The sequence below is a fragment of the Neopsephotus bourkii genome, unplaced genomic scaffold (genome assembly GCF_033783945.1).
Source record: "Neopsephotus bourkii isolate Nb327-2 ecotype Australia unplaced genomic scaffold, CSIRO-AGI_Nbou_v1 NB_1638, whole genome shotgun sequence".
Lineage (NCBI taxonomy): Eukaryota > Metazoa > Chordata > Aves > Psittaciformes > Psittacidae > Neopsephotus > Neopsephotus bourkii.
Genome location: NW_026902113.1, coordinates 4,472,944 through 4,489,890, shown reverse-complemented (window position 1 = coordinate 4,489,890; position 16,947 = coordinate 4,472,944). Strand labels below are relative to the sequence as shown.

Here is a 16,947-nt window from a genome sequence, read left to right as displayed (position 1 = left end):
AAATATAGTTAGATGTTTAAAACATACAAATTGCATGCAAAGTTATAATCCACTATTTGCACTTAAACGATGTAACCAAAACATTCCTAATAATATTCTATGTCATGGGACACATTATAAGCATGACCAGTATAATATACATGAAGATAATATATATTGTATGTGGTATTTTAATATCCAGTAATGATTATATTGGATAATCTTAATTTTTAAAGAATGCTATGAAAATATTATGGCACTTTGGTAATGTTATCACACTGGTTTAGTTGTTACAATAAATATCAATTTTTCAGGTGTTTATACTGATTATGTTTGCACAGACCTGATACTCTATTATTTATGTATTAATGTATTTATTTTCTATATTCTAAATACATCTGTAGTAGTATATCAGTTTACTGCAGTTAAAAATTCATTATATTAACAAAATGGAGTAGATTTACTGGGTCAGGTTTATTTCTGGTATTACTCCGTGAAGAAAGCTGTATATCTCCTCTGATTAGCAGTAGATAGTAGGTAAGATAGAGGCTATAGAATGTGCTGTCTGCAAGCTCATAATGTGGAGTCTTTAGATGTTTCTGTCCGTAGGTGACCAACAGGAGGCAGCATAAGATCTATTTTAACTAAAACAGGCTGAAACCGGGGATGTTATTTCACTATAGCCGAACATTATGCTCAATTTACATTTTTTCCCTTTTAACATCCAGTAAAGCGTAGAGACCAGTAACATGCTGCTGCTGCCCGGGCGCTGCTGCTATGTGGAAAGTACAGTGCTACATGTTTGCCGAGATGTTCATTCTTTTGTGAAATAAAAGCACTGAAGCAACCGATTCCTTCTCAGGTTTGATTTTTTTTTTTTTTTTTTTTGTCAGTTTCAAAATATAGTGAACCTACTATGCTTCCAGTGGGGTTAACTACTTGGTTTTTCTTTCTTTTCACAAGTGGAGAACATTTTGAATGATAGGTTATAACCAAGAATGCAGTTAGCATGCGTGAACATTGCAGAGGGAGGTTTTTTTCTGTTATCCTTGGACCCTGTATTTGTATATCCTTTGTATATCAATTTGTTACCCCATATTAAATTTTATTTAGTCTGCTGAAAAGCTGTAAGTTTACTGTTATAAAGTACTCATTTAATTTTTAATTGAATCCTCTAGTTCAGATTGATATACAAAGGGTTTTAGTAACAGTTTAAGGCTTGCAAATGATTACATATTTATTTATGACTGAACTACTACCTAGAAGTGGCTTTAAATAAAAGGAGATATAAGTTACTTAGTCTAAAAGTAAAGGGTGCAGAAATGGCATTAATACAAACTAACGGAGGTCTGTGTTGTCTTGTGTTCTTCCAGAATTCAAAATTCTGTGACCTTTAGTCCTCTGTATAGATACAACAGAGTTATAGCAATAAAAATTAACCTTCCAACACTCCAAGGCTGAACCCAGAACAGTCTCACAGCTAGCAAAAGCCATTTGGAGACATGTACAAAGCGTTCCAACAATGTTCACAATGTTAAAATCTGATACTGACCAATGAAGGGATTCATGGACCAAATTTTAGAGCTGTGCCTATGTAACCCTGTGCACAATCAGAAGAAAATTGCACATGTATGTTATACAGATCCAGGTAATTCACCACAGACTTGCAGATTTTGTACCTGAAGCACACCATATGGTGGGGCTTTTTTGTCATCAAAAGCAAGGAAGGAGAGCCTCGATTTTCTGAATAAAATACACATTGATTACACATAAATTCAAGACACTTCACATAAACAAAGGAGTTCCAAGGACTTTTGTTGGAGGAAGCTGGTATATACCAAGATGCTTCACATCATATGCTTCCTAGTTCAAATTATCCTAATAAACACCAATCATATTGTGTGGTTTTGTACTTCACAATAAAGATATTCAATGTGGTATAATTAGCACTAGTTAATTTTGCAGACTGGAAGAGGTTCAGAGTGTTGATGACTTTCACTCTCCATCATTTTTCTACCTACTTGCACCTGAACGTAGTTTGAACTATCCTGCAAGACCTTTGTGGCACACTTGCATCTTATTTCTGAGCACTGTCACAATACTGGTAGTAAGGTAAATTAAGCCTTGTTCATACATGCAACTTAGTAAGGAATATGCCTGTATAATATATTGCCAGCAATGCGGCACAGTCTTGCTACTCCTTACGTTTTTCCTTTTGAAATTTTTATGATATTCAGTGCAGAATAGGCAAGAGTGGTAACAAAACAAACACTCCCTGTAAGTAATAAATTCATAGCCTTTCCACATTTAGCAGCTATAAATGTTTTCAGGAAGTTCACTACAAGGATTGTTGGCTCAAACTGGAAAATACCGTTTTAAAGCAGATTTGTGGTTTCATCATCACAATTGTGGTCACCAGAAGCTATATTAATCAACCTATCTGTCCAGTGAAAATGCTTCAGTCTAAATAGTGATTTAAAAGGACTGAGGAAATATTTAATAAATACGCAAAATAATACATACATGTATGAGGTTAGACACAATAGAGGTAGCAAACTTCAGGGGGGGGGAAAGTATTTGAATTTGAATTATCTACCTGCAAGCACTGCCTTAAGCCTGCACAAAGGTTACGTCACCAAAGCAACGGGATGCAATACAAAGAGTATGTGCCAGGCACTTCCCGTATGTCTGAAACAAAAAGACCAAGAACGGAAGGCTCCACAAAACTGCTTGGCACGTGTATTAATTACATTAATGACACGGTGGCTTACACAGGCAGCACTTTCACGAATGATTTTATCACCACATCGTTATTTCACACTTTTTTTCACAACGTTATTTCACACTTTTAATCACAAGCCCCATCGTACACTTAAAACCACGCAGTTTGGGAAGCAAAATGCATACTGCTATGCGTTAGCTCAGCCACCATAGGCCGCACCGGCTCCGGGGTTCTGTTCGCTCCTGAGCGGCTGTGGAAGGGCCCACTGGCCAAACCCGGGCCTTTGGGCACATCAGAAGACGAGCACCACGACGCGAAGCTCCCCACTCCCTTACAGCCCTCCACAGACAGGGCTAACCCTGCCCACCGCCACCAGGCACCTCGCCGTCAGACACGGCAGGCGTGGCGGCGCCACCAGAACCACCGCATCTCGCTCCACCGTAACCCGGCGACGTCCCCGCCGCCGGAAGCTAATTGAGTGGAGAGGTGGCCCCTGATAGCCGCTAGCCAATCACCTGCAGGCGTCAGGAGGACAAGCAGCCACTGTAGCCAATGCTGGCTAGGGGTTACGCGCGGCGCCGGCCCCGCTGGGAGAGGAGTTGCTGCGCCCCGAATCTCTAAGGGGGGGATTCCGGCCCGCCTGGCGCGGCGGGGAGACGGGGGGCGGGGCGACGGAGAAGGGGCGGTGGCGGGCCGCCAATAGGCGTGGGGAAAGGGGTGACAGGCACCTTGCTCCCCCAATGGGAGGGCGGTGGCTTTTAAAGGCTCGGCGACCCGCAGGGGCGAGTTGGGTGCAGGTGAGTAGTTCGTGCCTCTCCCCGGGGACCTGAATGGAGTCTGGACTGTGGTGGGGTCTGAAGCGCTGGTTTCTTCCATGAAGCCGCTGCCTGCGGTTCAGGCAGTCCCCAGCCTCTTTGTAGGGAGAACGGTGGTGTCCGCTACCCTCGGCCCAGGGGGCGGTGAGGCGGTTGCCCACTGTTTTCTGCAGCCCCGCGGGGAGGTCTTCCTCCTCGTTCCGAGAGAGGCGGAGGCCGCCCGCGAGTCACTTGACGGGGGGCACCTGGTCTGCAGGCCGGGAGTGGGGAGCGGTCCACCCGGCTCTCCGGGGCGGGCCAGGGTCGGGAGTGTGCGGGGGGACCTCCCGCCGAGCCGTCGCCGTTTTGTTGTATTCGCTGCTCCGCAGCGGGGCTTCGTGCGCCTCCTGGCGGGACCCGCCTGGCTGGGCCGCCAGGGGCTGTACCCGCATTCATCTCTCCTCACTTTAGACTGATGAATCTGTGGATTGACCAACCTGACTCCGGAGCGGCTTTCCGGCCTCGGTACCTTCTCTTTGTTTCGTTAAATTACCCTTTAGGTGTTGTTTGTTCCGTTTAGCGCTTGGCTTTTTATGTTCTCAAAACGCAAGATTTTTGCAGAAAGGACTGTCCAAGGAGTGGCGTGCTTGGCAGCACCCAGATCCTCCTGTACTAAAGCCTGTCTTAGTACAAAAGCAGAAGTTTTGCCAAGCCAAGTAGTCATCCATCATGAATCAAAGTTTTCCAGAAAGCCCTAAGCTTTAGCATCATGCAGAGATCATCCGAATCTGTTATCATTTAAGGGAAATAGAGGTAACAGGTCCTCCTGGTTTGAAGTTTTTTTCTCATCAACATAAGCTTCAAAAGGTTTGGTAGGCTTTTTTGAGGAGGTTTTGGGGCCTTCTAAAGAAAAAGGCAAACCATCAATACATACTTCTGAAAAACAAAAGTCATGATTTTTCTAGAGAATAATTCCAGTTTAATGCTAGCAACATTTAGTCTTGGTGACTGCATGGATTTGTTTACTTGCTTGTTTTCTGTTGGTTTGGTTAGTTTGTTGATGTTTTGTTGGTCCAGCTTGTGGTTGTACAAAAAGACACAGAGGCAGAATGTGGATGCCTGTGTCATTAAGTACATCAAAGCTGTTCAGTGTATATATGTGTTCTTTGTGTTTATGGAGTGTTCTGTTCAGTTCTGCAACACTTGTTTTGTTTCAGTGCTGACAAATGCTTTGTGTTTCTTCAGTGGTGAGGACCTTCTTGGCCACAGATTGCTTCTGGCCTGGCAGATAAGCTCATAGCTGCATGTTGCTCTCTCCTGGAAGACCCTTGAAATCTTTGTTATCACATGATCAAAATTGTTTCTGTTTTCCTTGCCAGCGCTTTGTGTCTCATGTAATGGGCTGTTTGCATCCTGCTATTTCCCATGGATTTCTTTCTCACTTGACCAGACTGTAACTTTTCCTTGTCGGCTGATTGATACCTTTGGTTGTGTACCAGAAGTAATTTTGGTTGTATAGTTGAGAAGGATTTTTTTTCTTGCAGATGTGTTCTCTTGCTTTCATAGTGAAGGTTTTTTGTTTGTTTGTTTTTGTTTGTTTGTTTGTTGTTGCTATTTTGTTTTGTTTTGTTGCATCTCTGCTCTGATCTTCACATACTTTTTCTGAGTGAACTGCCCATCTTGCCAGTTGGTGTTCTCAGCAGATACATACTGTGGAATCTTCAGCTAAAGACACTTAATTGTACAGCAGTTATGGTTCTGATTTCAGAAAACCTGTAATGTCTGTCTGCTGTGTTGTTGTTTTGTTTTGTTTTTCCCAGCTGTATGCATTTCATGTTTTAGACTTCATATCAAAGCAAGACTTGAATATGCTGTCATGGTTTAACCTGCAGCTGAGTACCATTCAGCTGCTTGCTTACTCCCCCTGGTGGGTTGGGGAGGCGAATCAGAAGAAAGGTAAAATCTATGGTTGAGATCAGAACTGTAATAATTGAAAGGGGGGGGGGGGGGGGATAATGGAAAGGGCAATAACAAAAAGAGGGAGATGAATAAAACAAATGATGCACAATACAGTTGCTCACCAACCACTGCCTGATACCCAGATGGACCTGACCAGCTATCTGCCCTTCCGGGTGACTCCCCTCAGTTTATATACTGGGCATGAAGTGCTGTGGTATGGAATACTTCTTTGGCCAGTTTGGGTCAGGTGTCCTGTCTCTGCTTCCTCCTGGCTTCATGTTCCCCTCCTCACTGGCAGAGCATGAGAGACTGAAAAGTCCTTGACTTAGGGTAAAAGCATCAGTGTGTTATCGGCATTATTCTCAAACTCAGTCCAAAACACAGCATTGTACCATCTACTAGGAAGAAAATTAACTCTGTCCCAGCCAAGTTCAGAACACTGCTCTATGTCATGTTTTTTTAAATCACATCTTTAGACATGGTAATAGTTTTTGTTGCTTTGGGGTTTAGGTTGGGGTTTTTTTCTGTAACTTAGCTAGAATGTATACAAATTCTCGCTTATTACTATTTCTGTCCACTTATATACTTTGCACATGTTAGGAGTAATATCCTGGTTACATCTAGCAATGTCAGAAAACAGGATACCGCAAACCTCAGCCTTAGTTACGTAATAATGCTTTTCAGCTAATATGTTAGAAAGGCAAACAGGCCCATAGTGGAGTTTATCTAACAGAGTCAATATACTGTTAAGACAGTTCATTACCACCTGCTTGTGTTAATAAGAAAGGAATTGTCTTTAATGAAGCAGTATGCTTTCAAAAAAGAAAGAATTAGAAAAGGTGAGATGTCCTTACCAATTAGAAGTTAGTCGTAAATTTTAAAATAGGAAGATTTTGCTGCCCTTTTACTGGGAGTTCTAGGGGAAACATGTTCGGGGGGGGGGTAAAAAAGTCAAAACTTCACATAACAAAGGAATTGGACTCCAGTAGTTTCCACGTTAGCATTATAATTCTTTAAAGGTTATGTGCTTGGCTTATGGCATAAAATCCAAACCCACAATTAGGCACCTCACAAAGAGCGCCTGGGTAAATCAGACAGGTGATGCACAACACCTGCACAAGGAGCAGTGAGGCTGACCCGCAGGGTGACCTGACATTTATGTGGTTTAAGTCTGAACCATCTTTGGAGCCAAGGTGAAAGCTTGGCTGGCTGAGTCTCCTGCATTTGTGCAGAATTGTATTTAGAAAATAGTGCTCTTTAAAGTTTTATTTGAAAACACTTTGCTCTGTGTTTGTGCCCACTTTATCCTGCTGTGTTAGCACTGTGAAATTCAGGGTGGGCCAGGCCAAATAGAGATACCATATGAGTCTCTAAAATGCTGTAGTTCCCTGTTACTTGGAGAATGACCAGAGCCTTGTTCATCCCAGCAGGGGCTAGGTAAAGGACTTAGCCAGTGTATATCTTGAGCTGAAAATGGCTGTGATTCAGCAAAAGTCTGACATTTAGGTACCTTAAGAGACAAGTATCTACTAGTACTTCCTAGAGTTTGATATATCCAACCGGCAACTACTTTGGCAAGTCTTATTCGTTTTTCAGTATTAGCAAAATACTTGAATATTCATTTAAGTATGTACTTATGGCTTGAAATCAAATATGAAATGCTACTGATTTCAGTAAAAATGTGACCTTATAAACAGAAGTTCAGTGTCTTGGTAGTGAGAAGTCAAAAATACTGTAATTTTTCTGAAACTTATGTGCAAGAACTCTATGTAATTCTTTTGCCTGGAAGACAAATTGAATACCTCTATTTCACACACACTCCCCACCCTGAAAACAAGTGGGTGCAAATACGTGTGTTTCTAAAGTCACAGTGAAGATCAGAGTCATTGACCTGGTTAATACTTGTCATTCCTCAGTAACCAGGAATCGCGGCTTAAACCTATGCATTTGTCAGTCCAGAATAATTGTCTTATTAACAGTGAAGCTTCTAAAAGGGCTCTTAATTCGTTCTGTGTGCAGGTAACTTCTCCAAAGAATTTACCTGCTTTTAAAAAAAAAAAACGTAATTGATACACAGATCAAGAAATTCAGTTGCTGCAATAGTAGAGAAGTATTAATGCTGTATTTGCATTTGAAAAGAACAGCAAGTACCAAATAAGTTGATTTACTGCCAGGTGAGTAAATATGATGCTGCTTCCTTGAAAGACCAGGTATCTTTTTTTGTGGTAAACTTATCATAATGGACATTAAGGGAGACACATAAAGATTAGACTAAAGATCTCAAAAAAATTTGGTGTTAATTCCAGCAATTACAGTGCTCTGTTCTGGCATAAATCTGACTTATTAAACAGCAGCTGTTTTTCTCAGTTCTGGTCATGCCAAGGGTCTACATTACAACAGTAGGTTATATATATATTTTTTTTTTTAATACTTCCTTTTTCTCAAGACTAATTAGTATTTTATTTTCAGAGGGGCAGGAAGTTTCATCTGTCTTAAACAGCAACATCCAGCTTCCAACTTGTATTGAGGAGTCAAAAGTGCATATGAGCATGTAGAGCGGTCCATGCTGTTACAAGCTCATGCAACGCTTCATGCAGTTGAAATCTAGGGACTAGGTTTTGCAAATTTGCAAGCTGGTACCATCAGAAGTAAATGGATTCACAGTGAGGGCAGTATTTTAACAAGGAAAAGTAGTGAAACCATTTCCTGACTACAACTTTTAAAACTTAATGCCAATATGCATATGTGTTACGTGTGAAAGAATGTTGCATGATACGCGAAACTTTGCAAGCGAGACGCTTATTTACAGTCAATAGCACATAGGAGGCCAAGAACTATGTCTAAACTATTATGTGCATTATCCTCAAAATGAAGAGGTTTTATGTAATTTGCTGATGTGTGTGTTTTAACCAAGTTTAGGAGAATATCAGGAGAAAAAAAAATAGTAATTTAAGAATCCTGTATAGCTGGGGAGGAGTTAAGGATTAAGTCCAATTAGTAGCTATTAAGTATGTAATATTCGAGCAATTTGCTTCAGGTGGACAAGAAGTCTATACTAGATTAATAGCGAACGAATATAACAGCTTGAAACTTTTAAGTACTGTATAGTGAATGGTTGGCCTACTTTGTTTAAAGCCTTTTAAACCTACCTAAAGTGGCAGGTAATGTGGTACAAAAGAAAGTGCAAAATAAACGCTAAGTTGGATCATTATGGGGTTTAGCTTTCTCTTCAGCATCAGGCATAGTGCCAGCTATTGCTGGGGGTAGAGGCCTGGAAGAACTTGCAACTTGCCATCACATCTGACATGAGGTGTTTCGCAGTGTGAGAAGGGTAGAGGAGGGCTTTACCATGAACGTCAAGTAACTTATTCCTAAATCTGTTTCTCTAATGGATGACGTGTTTGAACTAGTAGTTATTTTCTGACACTTCGCAGAATTGCTCCAGGTTTGGTTTTGGTTTTTTTTTGTGATTAAGAAGAGTTAGAAGAGTCTTCAGAACAACTCTTCATTAATCTACTTTTTTTTTTCCTTTTTTTTTTTCCATGGATATGGTGTCTTATTTAAAATGTATCTCAGAAATTTCAGTCCTCATAACATTTCATGTTTCTGAAATACTAATACAACAGTTTCAGCTTATTTTGGAAATCATTTAGCATTCAAACTGAAATGTGTGTGTCAAATTTGAGCATTAAGCTAATCCTGACTGGCAAAACTGTAAGAGTTGAAGGAATAGCTGTACTTTTGTAATGGAAATACCAGCTCACCCTTAAGGGTTTGGTACATGGATATATTAATGGATTTATAATTCATCAGAGGTTACAGAAGGTATCTGTAGCTACTTTATATCCACAATTTAACAAAATGGTTTGCTTCTGTTGAATGAATGATCTGTTTGAAATAAGCATGTTTTAAATGGGGACTTAGGGGTCAAGTTCATTAAATGAAGATATACAGTGTACACTTTGCAGATTTATATTGTTTGCTCTTTTTCTCTTAGGAAGCCTGACAAATAGGAAAATACTACAAAGTGAAGAGAAAATTCACGAGAACTGAGCTCTGCTTTCAGTGGCTTTTAAATTTTATTTATATTAATAACTGATTAGTGTCAGATCATCTCTGTAGTCTACTGTGGTGAAATTATTAGGTTAAAGCTGGAAAAAATGAAACAATTAAAAAGAAAAAGGAAAAGCAATTTTAGCGTTCAGGAAACTCAAACACTCCTTAAGGAAATCAGGAAAAGGAGAGAAGTACTCTTTTCAAAGCAACTTAATACAACAATTAATGAGTTGAAACGAAAAGCTTGGGAGGATATAGCAGAGTGTGTAAATGCTGTAGGTGAAGGAGAACAAAGAACAGGGACAGAAGTGAAAAGGAGATACCTTGACTGGAGAGCACTTATGAAGAGAAAACGTCTGAATGCAAACATCAAAGTAGTAGGTGCTGGGTTTCACCTTCCTTCATCCAATTTAGATGACTCTCTCAATGAAGACATGGATGAGAAAATGGGATTTGCAATTGAATCTAGTTTTGAATGGCAAAATATCACTGACTTCAGAGAAGCCGGTGGATCTTTAACAGAAATCAAAGTAGAAGAGGAAGAGGAGGATCCACAGAATTTTGAAGTGAGTGACTGACATACATTAGCTGTATGCAATATGGCCTTCATTTCATTTCAGCAGAAGGCTTTTTGCTGTGTTTCTTCATAGCATCTGTTCCTGTTTTTTTCTGAATGTGTGAATTAAAGAAACTGTAGAAACAAATATGTTTCAGAGAGATGGTATTCAAATCTAGCAACTTGCAATTGTGTGTAAGCTCTTAGATGTTGATTATTAAATTGATATACTTCAACTCTGAATATGTTTTTGCACATACATTTTCCATTTGTATGTGCCATAGATAGAATTAGTTAAGTCAATAGAATGAAAATACGTTGTTGAAGGAAACTGGTTAATACTTAGGCTGTCTGGGTGGGTGAATATCCAGAGAAATGCACCTCTTTAACAAATGAAAGTATATGATATCTGCAGGTACAGAAAGAAATAGCATACAGAGAGAAATAGGATACTGTTTGCATTTTTAAAAGTGAACCCACAGGAGATTAAAACATTACTTGAATATGTCAGTCATCCATTCCTCCCTGACAGATTTTAGTATGAACTTGACAGCCAGCTGTGGATCATGTAGACAAGTTGTTACTTCTAGCAGTATCATGATCCTGAGATAGGCAACCAGCTAGAGTGAAGTCAAATGTCTGGGTAGTTTTGTTGTACCTGTACAAATATACGGGTCTCACTTGGAAAAGTAGTGCTCAAAGAGTTTGGGTTTTGTTTTGGGAAAATTGGGGTTGGGGGTGGCAGGGACATGACACGGACATTACAGGAGGTGGGAAATAGCAACTACTGTCAGCTCAGTTGAGATGTGTGCTGGGAAGAAACCAGCGTAAGCTGTTTAATGGTAGTGAGACTACTGACTAACAACTGCTGAAAAACAATGTCTGCTGTAATGCTAGAGGACTGGCTGCACCTCTCATTATCTTAAGATTTTTCTGAACTGTCTTCATCAGTTTACCTTTTTCTTTGCAACATGTTTCGTGGGAGATCATAATTCCTTGTGTGCTATGAATTTGTAGTACATAAGGGTTGTAATTCTGCACAAGTTGTTACACTCTGCCAAGAGCAATGGTCCTTACCACGTAGTCACCTGTGTCATAAATAGCTTTACAGTAAATGTGATAATACAAAATTGGTTAAACATGTTCTGTTTATTGACCCACATAATACAGTTGGGAGGGTTAGGAGCCTGTAAAAAATGTCCGTGTTAAATGTTTTTTAGAAATGGAATCCTCAAATTAATGAAGGCTGGTTTAGCTTACATTGCGCATAGCTTATGGATCCAGCTGCTCTTATAAATAATTAGTCAGAACAAATTCCTAGTGGCTTACATAAATGCCATTCAGCTATATGAAAAGCAAGAACAACATACACATTTTTAGATCCATTTTTTTATCTAATAAACTGATATACTGGTTTTCATTACCAGATACTAACTTGTAGTGTGTTTCTCTACATGTATAATGGTAGGAAACCCTTATTTTATCTAACATGGTTATTTCTCAGCATGTGAGTTAAACAGTTCTGAGTAGCTTTTAAGATGGGAAAAAACAGTATGTTCTTTTTGGTTGTTTGTAAAAAATTTATTCTGGCACGAAGACTGTAATATAATTCTTCTCCATTGCATTCCTCTCTGCAGTTTCCTATTGAGGAAGAAGAAGAAATTTTGTCATCAGTTTTGCCAGATTCAAAAAAGGAAAATGACCTACCAGAATTCCCCCAGATTGAAGAGTTTGGAAGTATAAACTCTGTTCAAGCTAGGCTAGCCTATGAAGATTCTCACTTGCTTATAAATCTGGAGAAGCAGAAGGTGGAGCTGGAGAAGCAGCGACTAGATATTGAAGCGGAAAGGTTGCAAGTGGAGAAGGAGCGCCTGCAAATAGAAAAAGAGCGGTTGCGGCATGTTGATGTGGAGCGTGAGAGACTTCAGATTGAGAAGGAGCGGCTTCAGATCGAATGGGAGAAGCTGAGGCTAGAGAGACTGAATGCTGAAAAACCTGCCCTGGAAAATGACCTCACCCAAACTGAAAAACCCATCATGCAGCCACTGGATCTAGAAACTGAGAAGTTAAAACTTGAAAAAGAACGTTTGCAGTTAGAGAAAGAGAGGCTGCAGTTCCTAAAGTTTGAGTCAGAGAAGCTGCAGATCGAGAAGGAACGCTTGCAAGTGGAGAAGGAGCGCCTTCGAATTCAGAGAGAGGGTCACTTGCAGTGAACTTCTCAATGGAAGTGTCAACGTTAGCGTTTTGATGTTTGTAAAATAGAGGTAGTTTTTTTCTTAATACTGAGATTGTCCTAGAGGCGAAACATTCTTTTGTTCAGAGTTGAATGTTAATGTTAAAATGAAAAAGAAAGGAAAAGGAGAAAAAAAAGGCAAGGAAAAAGAGTGGTGCTCAGTATGTCTGTGTGCCTAAAAAGAGTGGTGCTCAGTATGTCTGTGTGCCTACATAAATGAGCTTATGTGTGAAGTTGCTTTTCAGTGTATCAGAATAAGTGTTATATTCTCTTGTCTTCAGTATTGTATTGTATTAGTTTGGTGTCCTCCATCCTCCTCTCATAGGTGTATTGAGAAGAAGCAAGGCTGAACACTGTACTTTTTTCACTGTGCTAACAGTAAGAAAGGATAAGAACAAATCAACATATGTTGTGAGGACACGGTGCTGATGATACACCACACAGTAAGTGCAAGTTAGACACAACAACAGAGTTGTGATGAGATTGATTCATTAAACTTAATTTCTCCATTTTGTTTTTTTTCCACCCTCGCAATTGGAAAAAGAGTTCAAGAATTATGAGCAAGTTAAAGTACAAGATAAATTCACTGTTTACTGTTGTTCCATGGCCTGAACGGGAGTGCAGAAAACAGTGTTCTTCCTTTTGCATGAAGTACTCATACTAGATAAAGTTACATATCAACCATACCTACTGCAAGCTGGACTGTTGGTTGTACCAGGCTGGAACACGGCACCTGGGTTTGCATAGCATAGGGACTTACTGACTGATGAGGCATGGTGTCTGACGTCTGTGATGGCCCCCTGGAGTAAATTGCTAAATCTGCTTTGTTCTTTGAAAGACAGTACCCAGTGATGGGAGTCTTGGGAGTGAAGAGACAGAACACTCTTGTTAGTTCTGCCTGGCCAGAACTGAGATCATGTCTATGAGGCAGCCAGAAGAAGCTTCTGTGGCTGACACCATATAGTATGCTTTAATTAGACAGATGGTCAGTGCTGAAGGCTGTCAGTATTTTTTTGTTTTTCATAAGCAGTGTAGTCATTGAATAATTAAAAAAATGAAGCTTTCTATTATTTCATACGTGTTTAAATCCCAGCTGAGCCAGACTTCACATTTCTTACCTTTCTGTGAGGTGCTATGTTTTGTTGACTCCATTTGAAACTTAGGAATATGAGAATACTAAATCTGAATATATGTTGAGTGACTTACGTGGATTCTTGTGCAAGTAAATATATTTATACCACTACAGGATTACTTTTATTCTGCAAAGAAAATGTTATTTTTTTATTCCTGAAACAAGTGTGCTTCTACAGTGCAAATAAATTTGACTGCTACAATCCAAAATTGATCTTGATGTTGTTTGTTTAAAGAGAAACTGGGCTGCATATGAAGACAAACCCGGATACTCTATGCTGCAGCACCCTAAACTTGCTGATGCCTGTGTTCTCAGTGGTAAATGGAGAGATGAAGCACTTCAGAGTAGGGCTGAAACAAACCAGTACTTCTCTGAGAAAGGTAACAGGAAGGAGACACAAACCAGCTGGACACAAGTAGCCCAAGGGAAAGGATATCAGAGATTTTGGAATGTGGGTGGGTTGACCTTGGCTTAGACACCAGGTGGCTGCCAGAGCCACTCTGCCACTGCCCTCCTCAGTTGAACACAGGAGAGAAAATACAACCAAAGGCTCATGGGTCAAGGTAATGACAGGGAAGATCGCTCAGCAGTTACCATCACTGGACAAACAGACTCAACTTGGGGAAATACTAATTTATTGCCAATCAAAATTGCAGTAGGATAATAAGAAATAAAACCATATCTTAAACGACCTTCCCTTCACCCCTCCCATCTTCCTGGGCTCAGCTTCACTCACATTTTCTCTACCCCTCCACTGAGTGCAATGGGAGTTGTGGTCAGTTCACACCTTGTCTCTGTGCCCTCCTCAGGGAAGGACTACTCCCACTCTTCCCCTTCTCCAGTGTGGGGTCCCTCCCATTGGAGACAGTTCTCCATGAACTCCAGCATGAGTCTTTCCCACAGGCTGCAGTTCTTCATGAACTGCTCCAGCTTGGGTCCCTTCCACGGGGTGCAGCCCTTCAGGAACAGGCCGCTCCCATGTGGGTCTCCTGTGGGGTCCCAAGTGCTGCAGCAAATCTGGTCCATGTGGGCTCCTCTTTTCATGGACCACAGCTTCTGCCAGGAGCCTGCTCCAGCGCAAACTTTCCACAGGGTCACAGCCTCCTTTGGGCTTCCCCCTGTTCCAGTTTGGGGTGCTTCATTGGCTGCAGGTGTAATCTGCTCCACGGTGGACCTCCCATGTGCTTCAGGGTCACAGCCTGCCTCACCATGGGCTGCAGGGGAATCTCTTCTCTGGTGCCTGGAGGGCCTCCTGCCTCCTGCACTGACATGGGTGTCTGCAGCTGTTGCTTTCACGTACTCTGTCCTCTCTGGCTGCAGTTGCTGTTGCACAGCTTTCCCCACCACCCTGCCTCCCTCCCTGCTTCTTACTTAAGTTATCCCAGAGGCACTACCACTATCACCAATGGGCTCAGCCTTGGTCAGTGATGGGTCTGTCTTGGAACTGGCTGGCATTGGCTGTATTGGACATGGGGGAAGCTTCTAGCAGCTTCTCACAGAAGCCAACCCTGTAGCCCCCCGCTACCAAAACCCAATAGACAATGACAAATTTTTAGCTCCCCGATACATACCAGAAATAATTAAAAATAGCCTTCTGTGATTTAGAGAAATTATCTTTCCCTTTTAAAACATGAAAGAGGCAAAATTCAGGCAGTCTATCAAGGTTTCCTGGTGTATACAGCCATCTTAAGGCATATCAAGGATAAGAGGGTTATGAGGGGCAGTCAACATGGCTTCACCAAGGGGAAGTCGTGCTTGACCAATCTCGTAGCCTTTTATGAGGAAATAACACGGTGGATGGATGATGGCAGAGCGGTGGATGTGGTCTACCTTGACTTCAGCAAAGCGTTTGACACGGTCTCCCACAGCATCCTTGCGGCTAAATTGAGGAAGTGTGGTCTGGATGATCGGGTAGTGAGGTGGACTGTGAACTGGCTGAAGGAGAGAAGCCAGAGAGTTGTAGTCTATGGGGCGGAGTCTAGTTGGAGGCCTGTAACTAGTGGAGTGCCTCAAGGGTCGGTACTGGGACCAGTATTATTTAATATATTCATCAACGATTTAGATGAGGGAATTGAGTGTACTATCAGCAAGTTTGCTGATGACACTAAGCTGGGAGGGGTGGCCGACACGCCAGAAGGCTGTGCTGCCATCCAGAGAGACCTGGACAGGCTGGAGAGTTGGGCGGGGAATAACTTGATGAAATATAACAAGGGAAAGTGTAGAGTCCTGCATCTGGGCAGGAACAACCCCAGGTTCCAGTATAGGTTGGGGAACGACCTGTTAGAGAGCAGTGTAGGGGAGAGGGACCTGGGGGTCCTGGTGGACGACAGGGTGACCATGAGCCGACACTGTGCCCTTGTGGCCAAGAAGGCCAATGGCATCCTGGGTTGTATTAGAAGGGGGGTGGTTAGTAGGTCGAGAGAGGTCCTCCTTCCCCTCTACTCTGCCCTGGTGAGACCTCATCTGGAATATTGTGTCCAGTTCTGGGCCCCTCAGTTTAAAAAGGACAGGGACCTGCTGGAGAGAGTCCAGCGCAGGGCAACTAAGATGATTAAGGGAGTGGAGCATCTCCCTTATGAGGAAAGACTGAGGGAGCTGGGTCTCTATAGTTTGGAGAAGAGGAGATTAAGGGGTGACCTTATTAGTGTATATAAATATATAAAGGGGGAGTGTCACGAGGATGGAGCCAGGCTCTTCTCAGTGGCAAACAATGAAAGGACAAGGGGTAATGGGTACAAATTGGAGCACAAGAGGTTCCACTTAAACCTGAGAAGAAACTTCTTCTCAGTGAGGGTGACGGAACACTGGAACAGGCTGCCCAGGGAGGTTGTGGAATCTCCTTCTTTGGAGACATTCAAAGCCCGCCTGGACACGTTCCTGTGTAACCTTATCTAGGTGTTCCTGCTCCGGCAGGGGGATTGGACTAGATGATCTTTTGAGGTCCCTTCCAATCTCTAACATACTGTGATACTGTGATACAGCATTTGCCCATTGAGGGGTAACTTGGATTTCATAATCACTGTATCCTGAGGTGACCAACTTTATAGATAGCTGTTCTGACTGCCAAATAGGGTAAATAGCAACAAGGGGCAACATAGCCAGCTTTGCAAGAGGTAGTGACCAGAAGGACCAAGCCAGGGCAAAGAACTTTCCTATGGTCTTGTCTGTAAGAAGTGCTTGGCCAGGAAGGAGCCAGTATGGAGTCTGGCTCCCATTTTGAACAGGTAGTTACACTGCTACTTGATACCAGCTTCTCTATTTTCTTATTTTACTCCAGTTAAATGACTTAACCATTAGGATAATGGTTTGTATTTTTACATTGTATATATTGGGAATTATGCCCCAAGTGCATAAATGTTTTGGGGAAAATAAATAGATAAATCTGAACCATTTCTGAATTCTGATTTGTTTCAGAAATTTGAACACTTCTCTAAATGTGAATAGAGCAGTATGTAAGCAATTATTTCTTCTAACAGCTATTCAGCCTCCTGGGGAAATGATGCATCCTTTGCTTAT

General features: G+C 41.6%; 1 protein-coding gene across 3 annotated transcripts; it reads left to right on the top strand.

Moving 5' to 3' along the window:
- The first annotated feature begins 3,367 nt into the window (after positions 1-3,367).
- Positions 3,368-13,640, top strand: MSANTD4 (Myb/SANT DNA binding domain containing 4 with coiled-coils). 3 transcript variants are annotated; one of them, XM_061374647.1, is made up of 3 exons: positions 3,368-3,498; positions 9,452-10,076; positions 11,704-12,424. In XM_061374647.1, exons 2-3 carry the CDS (start codon positions 9,615-9,617, stop codon positions 12,277-12,279), a joined length of 1,038 nt encoding a protein of 345 aa, XP_061230631.1. In that variant the 5' UTR covers positions 3,368-3,498; positions 9,452-9,614; the 3' UTR covers positions 12,280-12,424. The 3 variants fall into 3 exon arrangements, 2 of the variants coding, with proteins under 2 accessions (XP_061230631.1, XP_061230632.1); XM_061374648.1 differs by lacking the exon at positions 3,368-3,498 and adding an exon at positions 8,405-8,615; XR_009728655.1 differs by lacking the exon at positions 3,368-3,498 and adding an exon at positions 12,485-13,640 and having other exon boundaries at positions 8,995-10,076; positions 11,704-12,450.
- The last annotated feature ends 3,307 nt before the right edge of the window (positions 13,641-16,947 follow it).

Bases quoted from the DNA above. Each gene is read 5' to 3' on its own strand.
- MSANTD4 (XM_061374647.1), top strand. From the start codon at position 9,615: ATGAAACAATTAAAAAGAAAAAGGAAAAGCAATTTTAGCGTTCAGGAA. The intron at 10,077-11,703 runs GTGAGTGACTGA...TCCTCTCTGCAG, and splicing joins AGGATCCACAGAATTTTGAA to TTTCCTATTGAGGAAGAAGA.